The following is a 16,458-nucleotide window of genomic DNA, read 5'->3' on the forward strand; positions in this document are numbered from 1 at the left end:
AAATCCAAAAATTTAAAATCTATGAGGAACAATTTACCATGAGTGAATGTTAGCAAATACAACAAAGAACAAGATTAGACTCTAAGAACTTCTGATGGAGGTATATTAAAATAGAAAATAAGTAATTTTTTAAACTGTCAAAGACATTAAAGAAAAGACCCAAGAACAAAAAAGAAAGATACATGATTTTAAAAGACAAGGGACATATGAAAAAAGAATTTTTTATAACTTTAGAAGTGGAAAATACATTGAAAGTTAAAATTCAACAAATAGGTTAAACACTGTGCTGAGGAGGCAAATTAAACACAGATCTTGAGAAAAGAAATGATTTAGAAAACAGATTTGAGGAAAGGATCCATAATGTAGCACAATGGCTCAGTTTAGCCCAATCAGGAGAAAGAAACCAACCACATAGTCATTTGAGTAAAGTTTAATGTAAAGAATTATTGACTATAATAGGGAGATTTAAGTAGAGAGGACTAGCTACTACTCCAGGGCTGACACAGAGCCGCCAAGGAAGAGCCCCGTCCCAGGCAGGGCTGGATCCTCATCTCTTTTGAGAGGGCATTAGCCACACCTCATTGGATGGCAGAACAGTTGCTGTGATGCCCCGCTCGCACAACTTGCTGGAAATCTACCTGCCCAAGGGAGCTTTTCCTAGGGAAGCGTCTCACTGGAGGCACTCTGCTATGAAACCACAACCTGAGGCCAAGGCTGCTAGGGGAAGCTGCTGGCCAACAGGCCCTTAAAGAAACTGCTTGAACTGCAGAAGTGGGCCTTGGGGAAGCTGCATGTGCTGTGAGAGGTGAGCCAGGGAGGAGTTCCCCCAAACCAGAGAAGTAAAACCCTTTTCCTCCTACAGTGTCTCTCTGGTTGCCATTACTGAGAAAGCTTAACATCAAACTGGCTGGCAAAAAAAAAAAAAAAATATTTAAAGAGCCCAGATCCATTTTCTTAGTACCAATAAAAGGTGTGAGAGGCAATGAATTTAGGGCTAAGAGACATTAAATCAATATGAAAAACTCTTCAGAGACAAAGAGGATAACATAATGATGTCTGGCATATGTCTAATAGGTATTCCAGAGGGCAGAAGGGAGACCTGTTTTAAGAGATACCCACTGAGAATTTTTCAGATTCAGTGAAAGACATGTATTCTGAGAATCAAGAAATAAAGTGAATCTTGGCAAAATAAACAAAATTAAATCCACTCAAAAAAACATCCCAGTGAAATGGCAGATGTTAAAAGCAGCCAGAGTAAAAAGACCCATTTACAAAGGAATGATGATAATTCTAACTTCAGGCTTTTCTAAAATAACAATAGGAAATAATAGTCATTGGAATAAAACCACTAAAGTTGTGAATATGTTTACAGTAGTGTTGGATTATCTGACTGGAGATTCTCTGTTGACAGATAAAAACTAGATATACAGCACAAGCAAACTGTTCAAGGCTGAAAGAGAAGAGTTTTGCAGGTTATCTAATTAAATATGAGAATGAATAAATTATGAAAGTTATTATATATATAAAAAAACCTATTAGTGTTGAAACCTAGGGCATATTTGCAGTTAGGGTGAAGGAAAAGCACCTGGCCTAAGTGTAATCATGGGAGAGGAAAATTTTAGTGGAAAGTAACTGGTCTAAAGTGTATAACTGGTCTAAAGTGTATAAGGCAACAGAGAAATGTAAAAGCGTGGGAATTGAGAACAAGATATTAAGATTTTTATTTTTACTAAATTTATCATTAATTCTAGTGCAAAAAGTTGTCTATTAGTATATTAAGAGGTTTGATTCTCTTTTCTTCTTTAATGTATCTTGATCCAATCACCCTGTGACAAATTTAAATTTTCTTTTAAAAGGATGATGTTTCTTCACCAGGAGATCTTGTTATAGCAGATGGAGGTAAATTGCATTTCTCTTTATACTTAGTAGTGGAAATTCACATTCTCATGATACCATGAAATCAGTAAACTATCACACTTCTATGTTGTTTTAGATGCATATGAAATTTTTATTGAAGACTATCATAATCATTATATAGGACATACTAGTTGACTGGGATTTTAACAATATTTTTAGTTGCAAATCTTTATGCCGTGACTCACTGCTTTTATGGAATCAAAGCTTTCATGATTTTATGGCTTGATAATTAAACTTATGTATGAGATTTCATCATCAAAGAACTGATTCAGTAATGCATTCAATAGCTTATCAATTCCACATGCATATTAGGAGCCATCCTTTCTCATACCCCTTTTCTGCAAAGCCTTTCTTTGCAGGGTCTTTATTCTCCTTCCTTCTGATTATCAAGATAAAAACATGCTGTCACCAGAGTACAATCACTCCCAGCTGACACCCAAGGAGAATAGGGCCTTCTCCTCTCATAGTTTGACTAGGAAGGAAAGAGTAGTATTTGCTTTGCATGAATGCCGCTTAATTATGGTATATGTAATTATAAGATTATACCCTAGAAATAGAAAGCTAGATCCTGCACTTTATTAGGTGAATAAAATTTAAAAGTGACAGCATTGTCGTAGAGAATTTTTTATAATATATGTTCCTCACTAATGACCTTTAAACTGTTTTCTCACATAAATTGAGATAGATTTAATACAGAAGAAGTCTTTAATTGTAAGAGTTTACAGTATTCAACTTCTCAGGGATTTCAGTTTGACTTTTAATTCATTTAAGTTTAAGGCATTTGAATATTTGCCAGCCAGTAAAACATATTAGACCTGGAAATGCAAGAGTTGTATTTTCTGTGCAAGTGATGTTTGGTAGATACTATTGTGGTTCTTTATCCACTGTGACCTACTTACTTTGAACTGTTTTTTAAGTTTGTTGTGACGTTTTTAGAGCTGTAGTTAAAAGAAAACTTTTTTATAATGAGATATTTGGCTTTGTGGGTTTTTTCCCACATAATCAGATTGAAAGAAAAAAAAGTTTTAAGTAAGGAAATTTGCATTTTTTAAATGAGCTTCATTTTAATATCTATTTAGTTTTGTAGGGCAGGGTTTTCTGTTTTTAGTTGCTTTTATTATTATTATTATTATTATTATTGACATGAGTTTCTTTAAATACAGATGGTCAACTGATGGAGGGTGATAAAATTTATTGGCCAACTCAGTCAGCTTTAACTACACGTTTGAGGCGTCTAATCACTGCGTATCAGCGTACTAATAAAAACAGACAAATCCAGCAGATACAGCCTACTTTCTCAGTGCCTGCCAGTGTAATGCAGCCTCTTTATGAAGAAGCCACTCTCAATCCTAAAATGGCAGCCAAGATAGAAAGACAGCAGAGGTAAGACAATAGCCCTAAATTTTTAATATTAGTATAATTGTATAAATGTAGTTATTCATTCAGAAGGTTGTTAGAGTGTATCTCACTTTATGAAAAACATAAGTAGAGAAGCTGCTCAAAGCAATGTTTTATGCATGCACACACGTACATAGATATATACTCATACACATATACACACAGATATGGTCAAAGCACATATATACACACAAATATGGTCAAAGATTATTGCATTTTGTAGTTCCTAGCCATGCTTCATATTTAATCATTATTTTGTCATGCTTATGAAGTGAGTTAAAAAAATTGAAGTTGCAATGCAAACTCAAGAAATAAATTATTAATAAAGCAAACTTTTAAATTACATGAAATAAAATCCATTCTACCTTATTCTTACATTATGACATTTATGAAATAGAAGAATGTATGGAAGACAAGCCTGTTTATGCTTTATATAGAGGATGAACCCTTGGAACTACTGATATCAAAGGGGAAGAAAATGGGAGACCTTTTTGCAAGAGAACTTGTTAAGACAGGCATGCTTCTCTCTTCCCAAAAGCTTTAACTTCTTAAAAAAGAGTATGTTGAAAAGAATAGCAGTATTTTTCAATAAGCTGGCCTTGTGGGGCTCCTGGGTGGCTCATTTGGTAAGCGGCTGCCTTTGACTCAGGACATAATCTCAGGTTCCTGGGATGGAGCCCTGCATTGGATTCCCCGCTCAGTGAGAAGTCTGCTTCTCCCTCTGTTCTCCCTCCAGCTCGAACTTGCTCTCTCTCATCCTCTCTCAAATAAATAAATCTTAAAAAAAACAACAACAACAAAAAAGCTGGCCTCGTTGTTAAGCCTGGGTCCTTGGATGTTCTCTAGAAAATATATCAGTTTTCTTTTGTATTTGCAGCACAAAAAATTCATTGTAACCAGAATTTAATCAGTCTGAAATTTAAGATTTTTCAATGTCCTAGACATAATCTTCTTCAAATACTACTACCTCTGTAAATACACTGTTTCAGTTATCTATAATTGCATAATAACACCCACACACACCCCAAAACGTGATGACTTAAACATGAGCTTTTTTATTTCTCATAATTCTATGGGTTGACCAGGTGGTTCTTCTCTCCATGGTATTGGCAGAAGTGCTGAGATGGCTGGAAGGGAGAGTGGCCTCACCCACATGGCTGGCAGTTGGCACTGGGTTGCCAATTGGAAGCTTGAATGAGGGAACATTTCCAGTAGCAAAGGCAGAAGAAGCTGCAGTTTCTTAAGGCTCAGCCTCAGGGTTACAAAGTTTCACTTCTGCTACCTTCTGTGGGTCAAAGAAGTCACAGGGTCAACCATGATTAAAGGGAGAGGAAAGAGATTGTTCTTCTCCCTGGGAAGAGTGGCAGAGAATTCATGGCCATCTTTAACCTCCCACATGCATTTTTCCCTTGGTTGGTCAGATCTGGATTCATCTTCCTAAAAGTCCAAATTTATCATGATAGTTAATGGCTCCTTATTTACTACAGGTATAAAGTTTAAATTCTTAAACCTCAGTTCAAGAGTCTGCAGTTTTTGATATCCACATGCATTTCTAATTCTATCCAGTATTGTTCCCTCAGCCATAATGTCCTATGTATTCTTGACTCAATATCTTGCTTATATTGTTCCTATCACCTGGAACACCCTTCTTCCTACTCTTTAATACTGATTGGTTTCCTAGGCTATTTTTACTTTATTATCACATTAATCTTCTTACTGTAGCACTGTGATGAAAATGGCCTGTTGATGTTTTTCAAAGGTCTCATATATTCTTTCTCATTCACACAATTCCATAACTTAACCAGGAAAAAGTGTCCCTAAATTAGGCTGTGTTTGTAGATCTGTGATGCATAAAAATATTATTACCCTCTTTAATATTATCTTTAGGAGCTCTCTACTGAATAGAAACTATTTTTAGCCAGGTATATTAATTATTTCATAATCTGACCCTAACCCTATCTCCTTCTATCCCCAATATGAGCCATATCCTTGTTGATCTGGATCTGGAATGCTCATCATACCCCCAAAATATAGATTACTTCCTACTTTGCTTATACTGTGCCCTCCTCCTATAATTCCCAGGCCGATCTTAGCCTTAGTCCATCTTAAATGCCACTTCTGTGATGCTTTCTTGATCACTCAGGTCTGAAGTGGTCCTCCCATCTTCTGTGCTCTCCAAAAATTCTTGGTTTCTATAATGCATACAACTAACATGCTACCTTATACTAGAAATATGTTTGAAATCTTTTATCTTTTCCCTAAAGGTAGGGTCATCATGTTTTACATATCTGCTACATATTTTCTTACATAGCAGATATGCAAAAAACTATTATTGTCTGAAGGAAAAGAAGTGTGATTGGATAGATGAGTCAACTAGCATTTTTTAAAGACTATTTATTTGAGAGAGAGAGAGAGAGTGCCCAAGTGGGAGAAGGGGCAGAGGGAGAGAATATCTAAGCAGAGTCCTGCTGAGTGCAGAGCCCAATGCAAGTTTTAGGTACTTGAAATGTTTTAAATTTTATTATAGGCATTATATTCAGCATTAGTAAATATTCATTTTAACATCTGAAAGTAATGATGTATCCTATGGTGGCTAATTGAATTTAAATTTTAAAAAAAGAAAAATATTTTAGTGACCAATGTGACTTCTTTTTTAATCTGATTCAAAATAGATGGACAAGAAGAGAAGAAGCTGACTTTTACAGAGTTGTGTCTACATTTGGAGTGGTATTTGACCCTGATAGAGGCCAATTTGATTGGACAAAATTTAGAGCTATGGCTAGGCTGCATAAGAAGACTGATGATAGCTTGGAGAAGTATTTGTATGCATTCATGTCTATGTGTCGGAGGGTTTGTCGTCTTCCTTCCAAAGAAGGTAGGTATAAAATTTCTGTCTTTCCTAGTTTTGGTCAAAAGAGCAAAAAGCACTAACATTCAGAAATTTCCAGTTTGTTTATTTCAATACTAATTCAACACATCAATAATTTCTCAGAATTGCAAATTAACTATGCTAAAAAAAAAAAAAAAAGCTATGCTCAAAGGTCTCCCTATTTGTTAATCCTGCTATTAAAATAAGATCTAGGGATCCCTGAGTGGCTCAGCGGTTTAGCACCTGCCTTTGGCCCAGGGCGCGATCCTGGAGTCCCAGGATCGAGTCCCACATCAGGCTCCCAGCATGGAAGCTGCTTCTCCCTCCTCTTGTGTCTCTGACTCTCTCTCTCTCTCTCTCTCTCTCTCTCTCTCTCTCTCTCTCTCTCTCTCTCTCATAAATAAATAAATAAATAAATCTTTTTTAAAAAATAAAATAAAATAAGATCTAAAACAAATAGTTACACTTTGAGTTTTGAGGAATGGCCAGTGCTTACTCAGTATTAGGCTGATGATCAGGGGGAGGTAGAAGATAAATGGTAGCTTGTGATAAATAGAACTAACCTGTATTTTTAGTCCATCTTAAAGAAGTGTGTTAGAGGGCTTATTTACATGAATAATTTTGCAAAGAATGAGGCCTCCATTCAAAAGACATTTTAAAGAATTTTAGTAGGAAAAAAAATCACCTAGAGCCTTAAAAAAAGAATAATCAGAGGTGCTAATGCTCAGCCAAAACCCTGGTCTGGGGTGAATTTATTTCATTATCTTTGAAGCCCAGAGAAGTAGCTCATCCTGCCAGCAGCCCCTCTCAGTAGTGCTATTACAAGCCACTGTCTCTGTTGTTTGTTGAATATGATTTCCAACTGCTAAACCAGTGGCTTCCTACTCCTATTTCATACTAAAAAATATAAATGGTTAATAAAAGGACATAAATGTGAGTTTGCTTGCTTTTTATGTCCTAACAGATCTGTTGTCAGTCTGCTGAATAAAGAAGCCCATCACTTGATTACCCAAATACCAGATGATTCAAAGTAGATTTTAGTCTACTTAAACAGCTTTTGCAGGGGCACCTGGGTGGTTCAGTGGTTGAGCATCTGCCTTTGGCTCAGGTCCTGATCCCAGGGTCCTGGGGTGGAGTCCTGTACCAGGCTCCCCCCGGGGAACCTGCTTCTCCCTTTGCCTATGTCTCTGCCTCTCTTTCTTTGTCTCTCATGAATAAATAAATAAAACCTCTTTTAAAAAAGCACCTTTTGTAAGACTATCAATGGTTTAAAAAGACAGATAAAGCAAAATATTGTGTCTTCTGATATTTATGGTTACCAAGAGGCCCTTATTTATTTATTTTCTTAATTCCTACCAGCAGAGTATAAAATGTAGTGAATCAATGAACCGCTTCTGACTCTAGTTTTAAAACAAGAAGGAAAGGGTTAATTACTAAGTATTGATTGAAAAGGTAGTGTTTTCTCATTGGAAATGGGAGTGAGGTTTTACTTAGATCAGTTTTCCAAATTTCCTCGGCTCATAGAGCCCTTACTGTCTCTAATTTTTCACAGCACCTGAGGCTAAAGGTTCTGTTTAATGAATTGATCCAAACAACTTAGTAAGTATTTATGTCCAACAGTCTGGTTTGAAATTACTAGATCAAATCAATTGTTTGAGACAAATCAACATTTTGATCAAACAGATCAATTGAAAATATAATGTAAATTGAAAAAAAGAAAAAATACTACCCTTCTTTCTTAAATAGTTACACTTACTTACGAATGGGATGTGTACACCTGTCAGGCACGCTACAACTCTCAAACACTGGAGGTAGAATGGATACTCCCTCTCTGTTTCCCATTCCATACTAATGTTTGTATGGTCCTTGATGTCTTTTTTTTTCTTTTAAAAGACATGAGAGACACAGACAGAGAGAGAGAGGCAGAGACACAGAAGGAGAAGCAGGCTCCATGCAGGGAGCGTGACGTGGGACTTGATACTGGGTCTCCAGGATCACACCCTGGGCTGAAGGCAGTGCTAAACCATTGAGCCACCTGGGCTGCCCTTCTTTTTTTTTTTTTTTTTTTTTTTAACTTTTTATTTTGAACTACTTTTAGACTTTCAGAAAAGTTGCAAAAAACTATAGAAGTTTCCATGTATATCTCACTGCCCCCCCCATGTGAAATCTTACATGACTAATTATAGTATTATCAGACTTGGAAACTAACATTAGTACAGGGCCATTATAAACTGAATACCTAGTCAGATCTTAACAGTTTGTCCACTGATGTCCTTTTTAGTTGTAGGATCCCACATTGTATTTCGTTAGTCTTTCCCCTTAGCTTCCTATAGTCTGTAAGAGACTCTCAGTTCTTCTTGTCTTTTATGACTCTGATACCTTACAAAAATATTGATCTGTTATTTTACCACAAATCCCTCAATTTGGATTTGTCTTCTGTTTTCATATGATTGCATTGAGGTTGTGCATTTTGTCAAGAGTACTGCAGAAATGGTGTGTCCTTCTTGGAACGTACCATGAGTTCAGGATGTCAGTATGTCCAACACTGATGATACTGCCCTTGATTGTTTGGCTATGGTAGTCTGTGCTGTTTCCCCAGTATAAAATTGCTGTCTTTTCCCTGCAGTTAACAGATATCTTTAGGAGATACTTTGAGATCACACAAATCCTGTTTCTCCTCAAACTTTTACCCATTGATTTCAGTATCCATGAGTAGGTCCTTGTGTGTAATAGTTTTTACTGTGGAATTCTGCTGCAAGCAGACTGTTGCTTTGCTTTCATCTGCTGATCAATTATTCATATCAGAATGGACTCATAAATACTTTTTAATTCTGTAGGTTATAACCCAATACTGTCATTATTTTGATGCTCAAATTATACGAGCTCTTTTAAGTGGCCCCTGCATTATTTCAACAAGTGCTTATCTTTTTTTTTTAATACTTCTAAACTGCCAGGATAGCAAAATCTAATGTTGAAACTGAACTAGCTCAAGCCATTACTTCACATAGCATTTGAAGTTTCTTCATTTCCCTCAAATTTAAAGAAAGCCTTTGGTGTTCCTTTGAGTTCACTGCAATGCACTGAGTTACCCTGGTGCAGCTAGGGTTTGTTTATAGAGTATGATTTAACAGTTTTAATTTTTACTTATAAATGATTCCAGTAAGTGTTCTTCTCTTTGATTAAAGCACAGAAGCTTTGTGCAGTGGCAGTATTGTAGCCAGTGAGGTTTATCTGAGGCACGATTATTGCTAATTGATTAAGGCACAGATTAGTAAAGACATAGCTCATAGGGAATTTCTTAAATTCTCCTTTATATTCACATAATTCAAAAAAAATGTTATCCTTTACTTACTTTCAGAAGATCCAGTGTTATGTGTATGGATTTTGGTACTTCTTTTTAAATTTTTTATTTTTTCTCATTTATAAATTTTAAAAAGAATTTCTGGAGATTACACACTGATACTGAGTAGATGTACATTTTTTTTAATTAATTTATTTATTTATTTATGATAGTCACACACAGAGAGAGAGAGAGAGGCTGAGACACAGGCAGAGGGAGAAGCAGGCTCCATGCACTGGGAGCCCGACGTGGGACTCGATCCCTGGTCTCCAGGATCGCGCCCTGGGCCAAAGGCAGGCGCTAAACCGCTGCGCCACCCAGGGATCCCCCTAGATGTACATTTTAAGAAGTTGCATTATTTGTTTTAAATCTGTAACAAAGTGTTTTTGAGGTTAATGTTTTTATTCTTGTTTTAATGTAGAATTGGTGGATCCAAATATTTTTATCCAACCAATCACAGAAGAACGTGCTTCTAGGACTTTGTATCGGATTGAACTTCTAAGGAAAGTACGAGAACAGGCCCTCCGACATCCACAATTGTTTGAACGCTTGAAGCTTTGCCATCCAAACCCAGACTTACCAGTCTGGTGGGAATGTGGCCCTCATGACAGGGACTTGCTCATTGGAGCTGCTAAACATGGGGTGAGCCGAACAGACTATCACATTCTTCGTGATCCTGAACTCTCCTTTATGGCAGCTCAAAGGAACTACAGTCAAAGTAAGATGGCTCATTCAAGGACTTCTACCCCACTTTTACAGCAATATCAAGTAGCACTTTCTGCTTCTCCTCTTACCTCTCTACCTAGGCTCCTAGATGCTAAAGGTATTATTCTAGAGGATATGAAAGTTAAAAGTGAAAATCTTAAAGAGGAGCCTCAGTCTTCTGAAGAAGAATCTATGTCTTCTGAGGAAACCAGGACACTAATAAAGTCTGAGCCTGTAAGTCCAAAGAACGGTGTTCTACCACAGGCCACTGGAGACCAGAAATCTGGTGGAAAAGGTGAAACAGACAGACGCATGGTTGCAGCCAGAACAGAACCCCTAACTCCAAACCCAGCTTCTAAGAAACAGCGAGTCCACAAAAGAGGATCCGAATCTAGTTCTGAGTCTGACTCTGATTCTGAGAGATCATCCTGTTCTTCCAGATCATCTTCTTCCTCGTCTTCCTCCTCTTCTTGTTCCCACTCTCGATCAGGCTCTAGTTCTTCTTCTTCATCCTCTTGTTCTTCAGCATCGTCTTCATCCTCATCCTCATCCTCTTCCTCATCATCCTCCTCTTCATCTTCATCAGAAGAAAGTGACAGTGAAGAAGAAGAAGTCCAAAAGCGAGGTATATGCATAAAGTGCTTTTCTGTTTTATGACATTTCAAGTGAGAATGAAAAGAATTTGGTTCAGATAACTGAAGCATGTTGAAAATGGTTAACTTAAATTTTATACGTACAGATTTGCATAGGAAGCACTAGTGAAAAGGGAACTAGAATTACTGGTGCACATACCTCTATTCAATATTCAAGGTACTGCAAAATGGGTTAGTCAAGCAGAAATTAGGCATTTTACACAATAATTTTAGTTCCTTGTGATCACCATCAATTTAATGTTGCATTTCTTCTGAACAAGTTGATCAGTAAACAAATCAGGATCGTATTCTATAACAGCCATACTTAGCAGCTATCTACTCAGAGCAATAGAGGATAGGTATGACAGTGACACCTTGCCAGCAGAGTGGTGTTACATGGCTCTCTCCTGCAGGTGTACTCACCACAGCCCATAGTTCAGGTGCAAGGAAATGAGTTGACATTGAGTGGGCACTGAAGCCAGAGTCTCTTGTAACAACTCTATGGACACAAGTTTCAGGGTTGCCACAAGGATGTGGCCAATTATAGGAAACCCCTCCTTGGAGAATTTTAGTATGCCTGTCAAGTATTTATGGTCCTCCCAGTCCAAATATAGTTGATCAGTCAGGAGTTTATCTGTTTCCAGGGAAGCAGACCTACACAATTAACTGAGGGTCACATTTTCATGCAGGAAGGGATGTTTTGTAAACCTCTTCCCCTTAAATTTCTTAGTGCTCCTCATTTTGCTCTTATGGAAATTTTTTAAACTATGAATACTTTATTGTATCCTAGGTGAGTTTTTCCTTTTTTTTTTTTTTTTTTTTACCATTTGTTTCACTTCTAAATTTTTCCTTTTTAAATATATCTAAATAATTAAGATTTGAAAAGTATATATAAACTTGTTTTATGCAGTCTTTTTGAAACAGTTATAATTGTTCTCAGCAGAAGGTACCCCTCACGTGAAAGCCTATGATGAAGAAAGTGTCGCATCACTGAGCACTACCCAGGACGAGACACAGGATAGTTTCCAGATGAACAATGGGACGCCAGAGTCTGCTTACATCTTACAAGGGGGATACATGCTAGCAGCTTCATATTGGCCAAAGGTAAATGGATAGTGTCCTGTTGGAACAGATCTTTTTTTGAGTATTTTTGTTGCTTTAATGGTAGATATTCTTCTCATATGGAAAAGTAAGTCACTGTAAAACATAGGTGGCATTTTGGCGTTAGCATGAAAAGTATCAACTACTACTATCAAGTAAATAGGCCTACTGGAATGTGTATGTTTCTCAACATAATCTTAGAATGTTTAGAATAAGAGATAATGCTTACATTCATAAACAACTTAATATTCAAGTATTTGTTTATGAAATAGGTGCTTTGAGCTGAGTCTCCTTAAAGAAATTTACCATAGCCAATGGTGACTTAGAAAAAAAGTTCACTTAGGTACATGTGCTTTCAGTGGCAAAAGTTCAGGTTGGATTCATATAATTCTTCTGTCAGTATGTGGCTAGACTAGTGTAAGAATACTTAACCTTTAGGAGAATTCTACTCAAAGCACATAGGTGGGGATCCCTGGGTGGCACAGTGGTTTGGCGCCTGCCTTTGGCCCAGGGCGCGATCCTGGAGACCCAGGATCAAATCCCACGTCAGGCTCCCGGTGCATGGAGCCTGCTTCTCCCTCTGCCTGTGTCTCTGCCTCTCTCTCTCTCTCTGTATGACTATCGTAAATAAAATAAAATAAAATAAAAAAATTAAAAAAAAAAAAGCACATAGGTGGTGCAGTTGCTTCAGCATCCAACTCTTCATTTCCCCTCAGGTCATGATCTCAGGGTCATGAGATTGAGCCCCACATGGGCTCTGTACTCAGCATGGAGTCTGCTTAAGATTCTCTTCCCCTCTCACCTTCCTTCCCGCATTGAGTGCACATGCTCGCTGTTGCTCTCTAAAATCTTTTAAAAACTTTTTTTTTTTAAAGATTTTATTTTACTTATGAGAGACACAGAGAGAAAGAGAGAGAGGCAGAGACACAGGCAGGGGGAGAAGCATGCTCCATGCAGGGAGCCCAACGTGGGACTCGATCCCAAGTCTCCAGGATCATGCCCTGGGCTGAAGGCGATGCTAAACCGCTGAGCCACTCGGGCTGCCCTAAAAAACCTTTTTAACAAAAGGAGAACTCTACTCTTACCTAGTTCTCAGTTGTTTGAATTTTTACAAGGAACCTGTATTAACTGTGTAATTATAAAAATAAAAATAACAGAAGTCTATCATATAATATTTTTGAACTCCAATGGAAATTTGTAATTGAATTCTTACAGAATTATGATACGGGTATGCGACTGTGTATATATACCAAATGTATGTATGTTGTACTGGGATTATATCCATCAAGGCCCTGAGCCATTTCATCTCCAAAGGTCTGTGGTCTGATTGTTGAAATCACACTTTGATGTGGCATGCTCTTCCAGGACCGCGTGATGATCAATCGGCTGGACAGTATTTGTCAAACAGTGCTGAAAGGGAAGTGGCCTTCAGCTAGAAGAAGTTATGATGCCAACACAGTGGCTTCTTTCTATACCACAAAACTGCTGGACAGTCCTGGCGCAGCTACAGAATATAGCGAACCTGGTGTACCCACTCCCCCAGGTGCCGGTGGTAAAGAAGAACATGATCAGTCAACACAGATGTCAAAGGTGAAGAAGCATGTACGAGAAAAGGAGTTTACAGTGAAAATCAAAGACGTATGTTTATTTTTATTGCCCTAGGACCCGATTGCGATTACGTGTGCAGCATGCTTTTTCTGCAAGTGGCTGCCTGCTCTCACTCTTACTTCCTTCACATACTTGTTTTCTGGTATTTGGATTGTTTTCTTTTTGAAATCCAGGCTATTAAACTTGAATATTCTACTAGAAGGATCGTCATTAAATATGTTTCTCTACCTGTACTTCTGAAAATAGTCCTTCTGCCGATCAAGAATGCTTTTCTTAAGCAGTCTGGCAAACTCTAATTGTTTTGATTCTTTTATGTAATATTTAAGTGGTATGTCGGTGTACTTTCTCTTTTAAACACTTAGCATGCCCTGTTATCAGTAATATTTCATTTCTCAGTATGATTTTTGAAGCTAAATTGATTACTCCATGTCTAATACATGGGTAACGTTCTCTGAAATGTCATCTGAATAATGTACTTAGAAATGTATGTCCGAAGCTGATAGTACTAGTCACATGAAAAACTGTTTTGCTCAGAAAAGTGTATATAGTACCTGGATTTTTTTTCTTTTAAGATGGAAGACTTAATATTCATTATAGAAATGAGTTGATTTTTTTCTTCTTTAGTTGATTTCTGAATAAGAAGAGAACTTGATTAATGTTTCAGGGTTTTTAATTCATTTTTTTCTAAGTAAAAAATTTCTCCTAATAGCTGAAATGAGTTTTTTTTTAATTGTTTCTTTCTTGATAATGGTGTTTGTTAACAGGAAGGTGGTTTGAAGTTGACATTTCAGAAGCAGGGGCTTGCTCAGAAAAGACCATTCGACAGTGAAGATGGTGCTCTGGGGCAGCAGCAGTACCTCGCTCGGCTTCGCGAGCTACAGAGTGCATCAGAGACCAGCCTCGCCAATTTTCCCAAATCCATGCCAGTATCAGGTGACTGTGATGATGATAATTCCCTTAGCATGAAATACTTCTGCTGTCATTTCCAAATTCTCTTTTATTTATTCTTCTATTAAAAATTCATTTGTCCTCTAATGTTGAGGTCTCTTTTATGTCTATAAATATATAATTTTAGGTCTTAATAAAAACCTACTGGGACTTTTAATCTGATGTTTTAAAGCAGGGTGCAATCTTGTTTTGGGGTCCTAAATATTTGGGTAGAAATAATCTGTCAAGTAGTTTTATACAGGTAAAAGTTCCAACAGCATTTTAATATGAAAGCAGATTGTGAATGTGAAGGCAAACACCGAAATCACATATTAATGGTGATTAGTGGAGGAAGTTAAAATGAGAAGTACTGGAAAGATTTTAGAGACAGTGTTGTCCAGTCATCTACAGGATACGGGATTGTCATGACTAACCCTGAAAGATAACCCTTCAGTCTCATGGAATATTTGCAGGAAAAAAGGTTGTTCCTACCTTAAACAGCCCTTTATATTACTGGGCAGCTCTGATTATCACAAAATTCCTTCTTATTTGGAAGCAAATTTTGCCTGCAGCTGGTTTTCCTTAATGATTGAAATTCTGTCTTTAAAGGTATCATAGAATCAAGCTATTCCTGTCTATATGATAATCTTAACATTCTGATATCCGTGATCATATCTTCTCCTCTTGGGACTGTGTTTTTTCTAACCTTTTGATAATTTGAATCAACAGTATTTACTAAACACCAAATTGGAGCTATGTGTTGGGTGCTCTATAGGCATTGAGGAAACCATACGAAGTTTGTTTTGTTTTGTTGATCTTGGGCTAATGTGCTTTAATTTGTCTGTGTCCCTTTTAAAGTGTAGGACCAAAAATTGAGAATTTTACTTATGGCCAGCTGAATCTTTAAAAGTACGAGTTGTCAATTAAAGCAGATTAAAGACTTGAATTTCTATTATACCTTCCATTTACATAAGGCTACAGACTCTGTTTCCGTATTCTAGTACCCCCAGTTGCCATGCAGTACTTGGAAACATTTCACAAATTCTGTTGTGCTTGTGCGCGGTGTATGGAATTCCTATGATTTGGGAAAATAAAGTGTTAAATTGATAACTATTCCCAATTGCTACTATCATGACTTTTTAATTATAAATTACAATTAAATTATAAATTAATATCATCAGCATTACTTGGTCTCTTACAGATTCATTAACCATTTGTTGTAATTCTCTAGTTCCTGGACTTTCAGACATGTGTAGATTGCAGTTCAAAATAAGTCAGCCATGCTTCTGTTACTGAAGTATAACTTCCCCAAGCTGTGCTTTTCATATATTTAGGGAGCTCTTTTTTTAATAAGAAAATGGGAATAGATGGGGAAGATAAGCTATGGACTTTTTTGAGTAACCTACTTGGAGTTTAGAAATACCACTGCTTGGGGCATCTGTCCCCAAGTTAGTTAAGCATCTGTCTTCAGCTCAGGTCATGATCTTAGGATCCTGGGATCAAACCTCGTGTAGGGCTCCCTGCTCAGTGGGGCGTCTGTTTCTCCCTCTCCCTCTGCCCCTCCCCACCATGCACACACATGTGCACATGTTTTCTCTCTCTCTTTTTCTCCCTCTCTCTCAAATAAATAAATCTTTATTAAAAAAAAAGAGGGGAGAGAGTAACTGGGTAATGGGCATTAAGAAGGGCACATGATGTAATGAGCACTGGCTGTTATATGCAACTGATGAATCACTGAACTCTACTACTGAAGCTAATAATACAGTATATGTTAATGTAAATAAAATTTTAAAAATACCACTGCTTGTACTCTGATAACTTGTTTTTTTTTAAGATTTTATTTACTTATTCATAAGAGACACAGGCAGAGGGAGAAGCAGGCTCCATGCAGGGAGCCTGATGTGGGACTCGATCCTAGAATTCCAGGATCACTCCCTGGGCTGAAGGCAGCTGCTCAACCA

At 37.2% G+C, this 16,458-nt stretch overlaps 1 protein-coding gene and 1 pseudogene across 13 annotated transcripts in view; both read left to right on the top strand.

Moving 5' to 3' along the window:
* The window catches only part of CHD9 (chromodomain helicase DNA binding protein 9), a 221,508-nt gene that overhangs the window by 186,345 nt on the left and 18,705 nt on the right, over positions 1-16,458 (top strand). For 9 of the 13 annotated variants that reach the window (XM_055330958.1, XM_055330956.1, XM_055330965.1 and 6 more), the window contains 7 exons: positions 1,857-1,899; positions 3,081-3,300; positions 5,988-6,190; positions 9,946-10,854; positions 11,802-11,965; positions 13,328-13,600; positions 14,335-14,503. In XM_055330958.1, coding sequence (XP_055186933.1) covers positions 1,857-1,899; positions 3,081-3,300; positions 5,988-6,190; positions 9,946-10,854; positions 11,802-11,965; positions 13,328-13,600; positions 14,335-14,503 — 1,981 coding nt within the window. The remainder of the gene's footprint in view (positions 1-1,856; positions 1,900-3,080; positions 3,301-5,987; positions 6,191-9,945; positions 10,855-11,801; positions 11,966-13,327; positions 13,601-14,334; positions 14,504-16,458) is intronic. The other 4 variants (XM_055330963.1, XM_055330968.1, XM_055330962.1 and 1 more) reach the window with 3 other exon arrangements.
* LOC129514340 (U4 spliceosomal RNA) lies at positions 9,376-9,508 on the top strand (annotated as a pseudogene).

This window comes from Nyctereutes procyonoides, unplaced genomic scaffold (assembly GCF_905146905.1).
Source record: "Nyctereutes procyonoides isolate TBG_1078 unplaced genomic scaffold, NYPRO_anot_genome, whole genome shotgun sequence".
Classification (NCBI taxonomy): Eukaryota; Metazoa; Chordata; class Mammalia; order Carnivora; family Canidae; genus Nyctereutes; species Nyctereutes procyonoides.